The sequence below is a fragment of the Zingiber officinale genome, chromosome 5B (assembly GCF_018446385.1).
Source record: "Zingiber officinale cultivar Zhangliang chromosome 5B, Zo_v1.1, whole genome shotgun sequence".
Classification (NCBI taxonomy): domain Eukaryota; kingdom Viridiplantae; phylum Streptophyta; class Magnoliopsida; order Zingiberales; family Zingiberaceae; genus Zingiber; species Zingiber officinale.
In genome coordinates, this window is record NC_055995.1 from 36,274,525 (window position 1) to 36,286,977 (window position 12,453).

Here is a 12,453-nt window from a genome sequence, read left to right on the forward strand (position 1 = left end):
TTGAGTAGTCCTATCGCCCATTCCTGTATTTGTATAATGATATTGTTGCACTTGCCTGTGACATCCCATGCACAATATTTATTATAGTTTGAGCCATGAACCTCAAAGCCTATTGGGCTATCTAGGCCTAAATCTCACAAGCGGAACCTTAATGGGGGCCAAATGGGCTAATGTAAGATATAGGAGCCAAGCTTAGAGTTGTGGGTGAGCGGGTCAGATGGTGTGCCTATTCATCTATAAGGGTTTGAGGGGAGCTACACCCTTAAGGTAAGGTTGATCAGATTAGAAGGTGGTAAGAGTCGGTCTATCGATTCATATAGTCATAGGGGAGGGATTGAGGGAATTCAATCAGTATAGCATCTCTAATGCATTGTTTGGGAGGAGGTGAGGGAAGGGGAGGGGAGGGTAAAGAAGGGAAAGAGAAACTTGAAATCATGTTTGGGAGGAAGTGAGCTACGGAAAGGAAAGGTAAAGAAAGATAAGATTTAATCTTCTTTATCCATGAAACAAAACAATTTCTTACACCCCGATTTGGTGTGTAAGGAAGGGTAAGGGGAATTAAAAAAATTTATGTTCTAATTTTATCCCTATTTTATTATATTAATTCCAAAAATCATTGTTTTAGATATTATTTGTGTCGCGACGAAAAATACTTGCACCGCTCGACTCACACCACTCAACTTGCACCGCCCGACGCTCACACTCCGTCGATGTCGACACTGATACCGACGTCGACTTTGACGTCAACTTCAATACTGACTTTGATGTCGACACTGATGCTGACGCTGACTTTGACGCTAACACCAACTTCGATGTTGATGCCAACTTTAACAAATGAGCTACAAATGTTTGAATGCGTAAGTTTTAACCAATAAATATATGCAAGATGCATTAGGTTCTTGAACGCGTAGGTTTTTAACAAAAGTAAGAGTAATTTTATAACTTTATATATTTAACCTTCATTACCCTCACTTTCCTCCCAAACACGGTAACACATGTTACGTTAATGAATCTTCTCTCTCTCCCAAACAAGGAGAATATAAATACTTTACTTCCCCCTCTCTTCCCCTTTCGTTAATGAACCTTTGCTCACTCCATCCAAGCAGAGGGTAAGATGGCTAAGAATGTTGGTTTGGAACATTTGTTAATATTAGGCTAATTTGATCAACTGATGATCTTCCAAGCCCAGCAAAATGAGGGGCTGAGTTGAGGGGAGCAAAATCCTTGGGACCGAGATAATCCACTCGGCTGAGTGTCTCAAAACTTAGAAAGGTGGAGCCAGCTGCTAAGGTTGTAAGAATTCGATCGACAACAAGTCTCTAATTTTAAGAGGAATCCTAGTGAGATGAATCATCATCTTTGGGGTCTGCATAATCTAATTGAGTGTCCATAGTCATATTCACATTGACCCGACCAAGCTTTGACCATCTCATCAACCAAATGGTTGATCATCTGATCTTACATAGAGACTTCTAATACCTTTCGTATCAGTCACGGTTTAAAATTATTATATTAAAAAAAATAAAACTATAAATTCATAAAAATTAATAATAATAAGAATTTACATTTATTTAAATTGTATACATATTCCTCATGATTTTATAAGAGTATCCTGAATTGCTATCAATAAAAATTATTTGAAAAAGAAATAAAAACTCTTCTCTTCTCCTCCAACGATCAGAATCATATGTCTAATGGTCGTAATTAACTTTACTCATTCTATTTAGTTTTTAAATTACACTAGTATAAATAACTTATTAAGAAATAAATGATTTTTCTATTGATTAATTATTAAATAATTAAATAACAGATAAAAATATAAGTTATAGCCAAGCTTATTTGGATACTAGGCTCTTTCTCAAAAGACTAAGGTTTAAATTTCACAATATCATTATTTTAAATAAATTTTCATCCATATACATTAAAAAAAATTATGGAATCCGGTTTGACGATTTCTATGAACTAGAATCGTAATGGGTACTTGATTCAATTATAAACCCGGGCCTAATTCAATTTAGACTTGACCTATGGTCGGATCTATAAAAACTCCTCTTAGCTAAATGTGTTGGTTCTAGCTAGACTTATGTTATTCTATAACATAGACTGAATGAAGTATTCTTAGTTTGTGGTATAAATCATCTATAATTTTTTTTTTCAAAATATGAATAAGCAAGGCTTAGTCTTTCTTATCCATTGATTAAATAAAAATATGCAAATAAAATTTATGTTTTTCAAAGTTTCAATTTTACTATAAATATTTTTTTATTATTATCTTTGTTATACTTTGTAAATTTATTATAATAAAAAATAAGTGGATAAATCTAAGTTTTATAATTTATGTTTTTATTATAATTTATACGGTAATTTACTAAATAACATAGGTGAATAGGTATGTTTTTCATCTGAAAGAATTATTGTTCATCCGAAAAGAAATAAAATATTAAGTTTTTAATATTTTAAATTTGTTAAGTTTCAACATTTAATAATTTTATTTTTAAAAATTTTAATTTATGTTTTCTAAAATAAAAATAGTATACAAATAAGATCTTAGGATGGCCGTTAGATTAGGATTGAACGGAGAATAAAAAGTCACTCCTGACACCGTCAGATGGTTGGATCTGACGGTTGAGGAGGAAACCCTAGGTTCCATTCCGGTAACTATACTCGGGATTTCTATATAATGACGCGCCATTTGTCTCTACACCAGCTTTCTTTTCCCCGCGGCCGTCTTTCTCTTCTATTCCCTTCGTCGAGGTGAGGTCTAATTCCTCGCTTTTGGATGCTTGTATCGATTTCGGAGCATGTCTTTGTTTGCCATCTTTAGGTTTACAAGTGGATCTATTGTTCTTTGTTTTTTTTACTTGAGGTTTTTGTTTATGTTTTTCGATTCTAGTTTCTTTACGCTACTCTTTTAGAGTTTCATGTGTTACAGTTCTTAAATTCTTATGTACATGAGATTGTGTGTTTCGGTGGTGGATTATAATCTAAAACCTGCATGGCCATGTTCTTATATGGTTTCCACTGTCTTATTCTATTTTGAATACGGAGCAATGCTGTTGCAATTGAGCTAACTGGATTGTCTTTCTGACGTCTGTTGATTATTTCAGACGAATGATTTGATAGCCAAGTGAACTAGTATATAGATACCCCTTTGTTATTTTGTTCTCATTCATGTTGTACTTTGCAGAATTGCAGTGTAGTCATGATTGGAACTGTTGGAAAATTGGTTTTGGTGATCAATATGGATAAGACGGTTATTTCACGAGTACGCCATCGTAAATCAATTTCTCGAGTGAATGAGAAATTAATGTCTAATAAAGGGTTGATCCGATATTATCGGATGGAAGTTTGACTCACACACAAGTTGGATTCATTAATGAACCCTAACTCAGGGGTATGAAATTATAATTAATTTTGTTGATTAATTAATTAAAAAATTAATTATTGTGATATTAATTAATTAATTGATTAATTAATATTTATAATAGATTAAGTAAATAGTTAATTAGATTAATCAATTAAATTAATTAATCAAGTTTAAGTGAAAAAGTATAAGTTTAAGTGAAAAAGTGTAAGGGAAAAGACATATCCAATTATCTTTTGAGTGCATACCCAATTCTCATTTGAAAAAATCTTCTTTATTGGAAGAAGAAATAAAAATAAATTCAGAAAATTCGTATTCGATATAATTACAACCCATGGAGAAGAAATCATTGAAGAAGGAGAAGAAATCCTTAAAGAAAAAATCATTCAAAAAATTCCTCAACGGGAGTAACCTTTCATCTTTATAAAACAAATCTCATTCTTTCCACTCAACTTACTCAATTCTCAATTTGTGAATTCTCCTCTTGGGTTCTCTTTTCTCTCTTCTTAAGAGTTTCAAAGGCTTCGACAGTTCGACAGGGCTCGAAATTTGGAGTGCTCCTATTTCGAGATACAAGTCGTTGTATTTTGGGAGACAATTGCTAATAAATCGTAAGCATATGGGCAGAACAATATCATCTTAAGGAAAGAAGGCCTAGCCTTTATCTCGATCTTAATACTCTTATCTTTAGGGATAAATTTATTCAAAAGGGTTGTGTCGATATCCAAGGGATAACTCGACAATCGATGAGATTAGCTCAGTAACGATAATACCAAGAAGGGTATGTCTCTTACCCAAAGAGATACTTCAATAATCGAAAGGGAATGTCGAGAATATAAATGAGACAAGGTCCACATCGTCATTTCGAGCTCTATCGATTATAGTCATCGGCTCATTGTCGAGATGACTTATTGGGCCCAATTTGTTGGATCAATACCACATATCCATATATATATATATATAAATTTCTAACCGGAACTAGGGTCATTTATGTGGTTACATGTTGTATATTTCAGTATAATGGGTTTGTAATTAGATAACCAGTACCTTGGGAATGAATTGTGCGCCCATTATCTAATTGAAAGGATGAAGGTTTAATTGACCTTTGGTATAGGTTCAAATCCTATTGGACGTCGTCGATGTTATTTACATTCCATTTTATGGTTTACAAGAACTTGTTTGAATGCATGGTCGAATTAGAACCTAGTTTGTCTGAGGGCTAACTGTTTTAATGAGCATATCTAACAACTATTAGTTTTTAATAATGTTAAACTCGTAGTGCAGCAGAGTCCTTGATTTCTACAACCAGATAGATTGTCACTTAGTATACAATTATCTTGGGTTATTTTTTGTTGATAACTAGTGCTATTTTAAATAATATATTGTGTGGCATGGTATATAAGATGGTCGGTCCCAAGTCCAGATAAAAGAGGATAGTTGCATTAAGTTGTCCGTCAATGTTAAACTATGATAAATGTTCAATGAATGAATCTATTAAACTATTGTAAGATCCTTCTCAGGAAGGAACACGTTGTAGGGCTGAATTGCAATGTCTTAGCAAGCACCGCTGTATCTCTGAATGTAGTGTTAAATATGTAAAAGTCCGTGTTGCAGAGTCTTATTATAATGCATCGACAATGATTGTTATCTTGGGCCTAGTGTTAAATAGACAAGCGTTCTGACACCATAAATTGGATAAGAATGAATATTATAAGAAAATTAATAGTCTAAGATTTGGAACATGAAATATAGAAATCTTCATTGATAAAAAATGGAGGTAGTAGATACGATGATTAGGAGAATACTTAGTATTTTGTGTGCACTAAAGACAAGAAATGAAGTGAGTATTATTATAGATAGTTCGTTAAAGGATGAATTTGTAGAATTCTAGTAGTTAGGAAGGGAGATAGAATTATAGCTCAAGATAGTAGGGGCGAATGAAACTATGAATGCAAGTATATATATATATATATGCACCTTAAGTAGGATTAGATGAATATATCAAATTAAAATTTGGGGATGACTTATATGAAATATTTTAAAACATTCTGTCAAATAAAATGACTTTAATAGAAGACAATCTAAATTTGCATGTTGGAGTGAAAAATGAGATATATGAGAGGGTGCAAGAGGGTTATGAGTTTGGAACAAGGAATGAAGAAGAGAAAATTATATTGGATTTCCAATAACATATGACTTTATACTGGCTAATATTTTTTTAAGAATTGACTTTCTTATGGTTAGTAGTGTTAAATTGCAAATTGACTTTCTTATGGTTAGGAATATGGATAGAAAGATTTGTAAAAATTGTAAGGTCATTCTTAGAAAAAATTTAACTACCAATATAGATTAGTAGTGTTAAATATACGTCTTAATCATAGTATCAATAGAAGAAAATATATGACTCCTAGAATTAAGCTGTGAAAGTTAAAGGACGAGAAACAAAATATATTTAAGGAGAAGATATAAGTATATATATTTGATAAAATATATGACGACTCTAATACGACATGAGTTAAGATGATATCAAAGTTGAAAATAGTAGTCAAAAGTATATTGGTGAGTCAAACGGGCATGGACCACTAAGAAATTTTGATGGTGGAATGAGAAAGTACATGAAAAAGTGAAGGAATAACGAACAACTTACAAAGAATTATATATTTATAAGAACGAGAAAATTTTTAAAAATATAAAATACTCAAGAAAGAGGCTAAAAAAGTAGTGAATGAAGTAAAAAAAAAATGTAATTTTTGAATGATTATATCGAAAACTCGATACAAAAGAAGGGAAAAAGATATTTATATAATAATTAAAGTGATAGAGAGGAAGACGAGATCTTATTCAAATACGATGTATTAAAGATGAATATAATAGGATATTAGTAAATGATGGAGAAATAAAAAAGTGGTGTAATATATATTTTAATCAATTTTTTTAATGAAGGTTTAGGTGATTAACTTAAATTAGGTTATTTAAGTAGATCAAATGAGTATAGAAATTTATTTTTTTATCGTAGAATTTAAGTTAAACTTAAGAAGCAGAATAAGTTTTAAATATGATGTAAAATGGAAAAATCGTTAGACTAGATGATATTTCAATAGAGGTATGAACAAAGTATTGAATGACTTTCATAATTATTTAACATGATATTGAAAATAAAAAAAATACTAGATTAATGGAGGGTAAGCGTTCTAGTTCTTTTGTATAAGAACAAGAGAGACATACAAAATTGTGCAAACTATATGGATATTAAACTAATGAGTTATACCATGAAATTTTGGAAAAGTAATAAAAAAAATTAATGAAGAAGATCACGGTGATTAAAAATCAATTTAGGGTTCATATATGGAAGGCTGATAATAGAAATTATACATCAACTAATTGAAAGTATTGGGAGTAAAAGCAAGATCTACACATGATATTCATTGATTTAGAAAAAACTTATGATAGTCTTAAAAGAAATTATATAGAGAATTTTACAAAAGAGAGGTGTTAGTATATCATATATTGAACTAATTAAAGATATATATGAGGATATAAAGACCAGAGTGAAATTAATTGAAACATTTTCAATAAAGATAAAGTTATATTAAAGATCAGTTATAAGTCTTCATCTTTTTATACTAATCATAGACGAACTCACTAGATACATTTAAGGTGCATGTTGTTTGTAGATGATATTATGTTGGTAGATAAGACACGTGAAAGAGTAAATGTTAAACTAGAATTTTGTTGAAAAATACTAGAAGTGAAAGATTTTAGGTTTAATAGAGTAAAGACAGAATATATTAAATTTAAGTTTAGCAATGTTAGATATAATAAGATAATTGTTAAGATAATGATTTGTTTGGAATTGAGCTTTAAGTATTTGGAATTATTTTTGTAAAATGATGGAGGAATGTTTTATGTGGTTGAAGTACCTCTAAAATTTAAAAGGGAAGTTTTACTAAAATGTGACTAGATCTGCTATATTATAGGACGCTGAATATTGGGTTATGACTCGAGTACATAAACCGAAGATGAAAGTTATAGATATGAGGATTTTAAGGTGGATGTGGACACACGATGATGGATGTAATAGGAAATGAGAGGATTAGAGAGAGTTGGAGTTGCATTTATTGAGGGAAAACTTCGAGAGATACATTTAAGATGGTATGGACATGTACTTAAATGATTAATAAATATCTAAGTTAGACAATGTGAAATTATGATAAATACGTACATCAAATAAGAAGAGGAATATCAAAAAAGATTTAGTTAGCGATAATAAAACAAGATAAAATTTATTTAAATATAGATGATGATATAATAGAGGGTAAAGTCTAATGACATAGAAGGATCTATGGATCCCACCTAGTGGGATAAAGCTTTGTTGTTGTTATTGTATGGTACATAAGATGGTTTATGTATCAGTATATGTTTGTGCTAGTTTAGCTCTGTTACACATGACCTTACAAGTTTCAAGTATAAGTTAAATATTCTTCACGTAGTTGTTTAAGTAATAATTTTAACATTATGTATTTGCAGTGCTGATAATTGAACTTCTTACATATTCAAATGCTAAGTGCTACATTTTTCATCCAACTGGTCTAATATCTAAAATTCGTAATTTATAGTTAAGCTTGTGTTTACATTACTGATGCTGCTGCTTAAAGGTTTTTTTTGTATGATTGCATGATAATTAGTTTTTTTAGATATTTAACGATCACATCTTATCTATCTCAATTTTATCTGATGGATTGGGAAAAAATTATGGCTATGGGTCTGTATCTACTCTGTTTTCTGGACTCCTCCATTTATCTATAGTAATCTTCATCTATGCCGCATAATTGGTGACTATCTGATCTTGTTTATGCTTTCTTTATACCAGTTGTTTTACTTTTAAGCTTTAATCACAATGGGGAAAGAGAAGGTTCATATCAGCATTGTGGTCATCGGTCATGTCGACTCTGGCAAGTCAACTACCACTGGACATCTTATTTACAAGCTTGGTGGCATTGATAAGCGTGTGATTGAGAGGTTCGAAAAGGAGGCTGCTGAGATGAACAAGAGGTCATTCAAGTATGCCTGGGTCCTTGATAAGCTCAAGGCTGAGCGCGAAAGAGGGATTACTATTGATATTGCTCTTTGGAAGTTTGAGACAACCAAGTATTACTGCACAGTCATTGATGCTCCTGGACACCGTGATTTCATCAAGAATATGATCACTGGAACCTCCCAGGCAGATTGTGCTGTTCTTATCATTGACTCAACAACTGGTGGTTTTGAAGCTGGTATTTCAAAGGATGGTCAGACTCGTGAGCATGCCTTACTTGCTTTTACACTTGGAGTTAAACAGATGATTTGCTGTTGCAACAAGGTGAAATGTTTTTGACAAATTATAACAGTTTTTCTGTTTCGAATGGCAGGATTTTATATCAATTATTCACCAATTAATATGAGTTGCCATCTTTTGTTGGTCCTCATGGTTATGTTTGTAGGTTTAGTAGCAGGCATAGTTTTTAGCAACACAAGCTAGTTCATGCACTTTGGAATCCTCGACTAATGACAAGTAACGTAGATGTTACTGTGTCATCATGCTATTGCAATTGACTTTAACGTTAAAATCATTTTAATGTCAAATAGGATACATTAGTTCTGGTTCATGAAGGGCCCTAGTCCTCAACCCAACCTCTGATCTTCCAAGTTATGGTTGGAAACAAAGCAAAATGCCTTCATTTCTGTTTCTGGCGATAATTATAAGTTACCCTGAACTAGTCTCTTTGCAAACTGTTTGAGCTTGCTTTTGGTGTTCCAGCACTTTCTGTTAGTCCTTATGCTTCATTTGTCTCGATGCAGATGGATGCAACCACCCCCAAGTATTCCAAGTCAAGGTACGATGAAATTGTGAAGGAGGTTTCTTCCTACCTCAAAAAGGTTGGCTACAACCCCGAGAAGATCCCTTTTGTTCCCATCTCTGGATTTGAGGGTGACAACATGATCGAGAGGTCTACCAACTTGGACTGGTACAAGGGCCCCACCCTCCTTGAGGCTCTCGACTTGATCAATGAACCGAAGAGGCCCACAGATAAACCCCTTCGGCTCCCTCTTCAGGATGTGTATAAAATTGGTGGGATTGGTACTGTTCCAGTTGGACGAGTTGAGACAGGTGTCCTCAAGCCTGGTATGGTCGTTACATTTGGTCCAACTGGGTTGACGACTGAAGTCAAGTCGGTTGAGATGCACCATGAAGCTCTCCAGGAAGCTCTCCCTGGTGATAATGTTGGGTTTAATGTGAAGAATGTCGCAGTTAAGGATCTTAAGAGAGGTTTTGTTGCATCCAACTCGAAGGATGATCCTGCAAAGGAGGCTGCTAACTTCACTTCTCAGGTGATCATCATGAACCACCCAGGCCAGATTGGCAATGGCTATGCCCCCGTCTTGGACTGCCACACCTCTCACATCGCAGTCAAGTTTTCTGAAATTCTCACCAAGATTGATAGACGATCTGGCAAGGAGCTTGAGAAAGAGCCCAAATTCCTTAAGAATGGTGATGCTGGCTTTGTTAAGATGACCCCAACCAAGCCCATGGTGGTCGAAACTTTCGCTGAGTACCCTCCACTTGGTAGATTTGCTGTGAGGGACATGCGGCAGACGGTTGCTGTCGGAGTCATCAAGAATGTTGAGAAGAAGGAGCCAACCGGTGCCAAGGTTACCAAGGCTGCAGCCAAGAAGAAGTGAAATGGTTAATGATGGTCAAGTTTGGTTCAGGTTTTGCTTTGCTTTGCTTTAGGTCTTGTTTATCACCTAAAACTTTTTGATAGCAACTAATGTGGTTAAATTGCAAATCATAAATGCTTGTTTATCTACTTTCAGATGTTTTAAATTTGAACATTTTGGTCCAAGTAAATGCTGTCATTTACTTCTATTTAGCTCTTGCATGTTCAATCGACTTAATAATTAAGATGGTAATTTCAAGTGCGCTCTATGTTTTGAGCTGGCACATCTTCGCATGCCCTTTGCATCTTCTTCACCTATGGATCGTGTATCACTGTGGACGATCGTGGGAATGTGCCCTTTATCTATGGCGGAAGTGGTGAGTCTTGTGATCAAGCTTGGGTCCCATCCTAAGTTATGCATATAATGACCACTCAATTAGTTTTGTTGGACTGCTACGCTAATGCGTAGCCCCCTGCTACCGTCCGAGGTGTGTGCGTATCTACGTGCTCTACTACACTGTCATGTTCGTGCAACCCAAACTGGAAATTAAATCAAATCAATTCCAAAAACTTTTGTATTTTGGTTGGACCTTTTTTTTTAAAAAAAAAATTATATAACTCTTAAAAAATAGATGATATTAGATAGTAATGTAATACGATATTAATTAAATAATATCATACATAGATAATTAATAATTATACATTTGATATGTTATATGTCAACGAATATCATGTGAATAATTAATTTTGAAAGTCACCATTTGCATGTCTTCCCTTTTTAATTTTGTTTTGATGTTTTGCTCTTGAATTATGGTGTAACAATTTGGTCTTTGAGTAATTAATGAGATATTTAAGGATCGAATTTTAACTGTAGTATACTATAAGAATTTTTTTCAATGGGACGATAACTTTAAAAATATTGACTGTTTAGATGGATTTTTCGTGAAATTTTTTAATTTATTTTAGACGTAATTCATAGAGTTGAATCGGTTAATTAATGAACTCGAAGAATTAAATATTTATATTAAAAAAATAAAACTTTTTAGTTGCCTTCCAACATTTTGCCATCTCATGAGATTAATGTCTCCGTTTCTATCATCTGCTTGTCTTTGTTATCATTTTTATTGAATTTATCATCCCTTCTCTTTTCACCTAAGTAATTCAATGTCCTTTTAACATCTAAAGCTCCTGCAATTTTTTTTTTTTTTTTGTTTCCAATGTCCTTTTTAAGATCGATATTGATTTAAACGTTATTTAATTAATCTAAATTAATTTCTTTCTTTCTTTCTTTGCAATTCCGCACTTTCTTCCTTTCTTTGCAATTTTATACTTTCTTTAATTCTTTAATACTGATCTCTTACCTTGCAGATGATAGTGTTTGTGTCTCCTTTTATATGCAGATTTAACTAGATGGGAATTCTGTTTCTCGTCGATTCTGAGATAGACAAGATATTCCATCGGAGAAGGAACTTGCACAAACAACTAGAGACAGAGCATTCTCAAGTGACCTCCACCATGACAAGATGAAGGATTATACCACTCTGATCACCAGAAGCTTAAGGTATAGCATCACCAGACCTTCAATAGATGCCAACAATTTTAAATTGAAGCCTGCTGTGATTCAAATGGTTCAACATAATCAATTTGACGAGGGACCAACTTGTTGGTGTTGGGTGCACAATATTTAATATAGATTTTTGATATATGATTAGAGTTAAAGTTAGGTTAATTGTAATCTAATCAATTATATCAAGTTTCTTAGTGCAAGTTACCATGCGGTGACTAACTCTTAGTGGAATTAGGCATCTGAAGTCCTAATTGGGAGTTAGACATATGTTAAGTCATGGTTGGAGACAAAATAACATATTCCTAACTGAATGTTAGATGAATCAAGTTTAAGTGATTACGACTTAGCAAACAAATTCCTTGATGGAGGGTAGATGAATCAATTCTAAGTGATTAAGGCTTGACAGATAAATTCCTAACTGGAGCCTAGGTGAATCAAGTCTAAGTGATTAAAGCTTGACAGACAAAAGTTTAGCTGAGTGGTTGGTTAATCAAGTCCAAGTGAAGTTAGCTGAAAGCTGAACGCATGATAAATAAGTCCAAGTGGAAATAGCTGAGAGCTATGACTTGACATCTCAGTCTAGATAAGTCAGTTGGAGGTTGAACATCTAGACCCAACATTAGTGCGAATAACTTTAATTTTGTATCACCACTGCAGAGAAGCATGTTCGACTGTTTCAAGCAACTGGATGGAGTCTGAGAGCGATTGGCTAGTGATAATTCTTTGCGAATGAATTTTGGAGGGTCCAAGAGATCATATTGGATCCAGGCGATCGGAGGATACTGACTATTGGAGCAGCTTCTAGGCGACCAGGAGATAGCATT

At 33.4% G+C, this 12,453-nt stretch overlaps 1 protein-coding gene across 2 annotated transcripts; it reads left to right on the forward strand.

Moving 5' to 3' along the window:
* The first annotated feature begins 2,662 nt into the window (after nt 1-2,662).
* Nucleotides 2,663-10,271, forward strand: LOC121984351 (elongation factor 1-alpha-like). Of its 2 annotated transcripts, none has more exons than XM_042537242.1 (3): nt 2,663-2,754; nt 8,235-8,723; nt 9,203-10,271. In XM_042537242.1, the coding sequence occupies exons 2-3, from the start codon at nt 8,262-8,264 to the stop codon at nt 10,082-10,084; spliced, it is 1,344 nt and encodes a 447-aa protein (XP_042393176.1). In that variant the 5' UTR covers nt 2,663-2,754; nt 8,235-8,261; the 3' UTR covers nt 10,085-10,271. The 2 variants fall into 2 exon arrangements, with proteins under 2 accessions (XP_042393176.1, XP_042393175.1); XM_042537241.1 differs by lacking the exon at nt 2,663-2,754 and adding an exon at nt 2,804-2,824.
* The last annotated feature ends 2,182 nt before the right edge of the window (nt 10,272-12,453 follow it).

What these genes read in the sequence shown, in the direction of transcription:
- LOC121984351 (XM_042537242.1), top strand. Translation starts at nt 8,262, where the DNA reads ATGGGGAAAGAGAAGGTTCATATCAGCATTGTGGTCATCGGTCATGTC. An exon ending in TGATTTGCTGTTGCAACAAG is followed by an intron (nt 8,724 to 9,202) that starts GTGAAATGTTTT and finishes GTCTCGATGCAG; the next exon opens with ATGGATGCAACCACCCCCAA.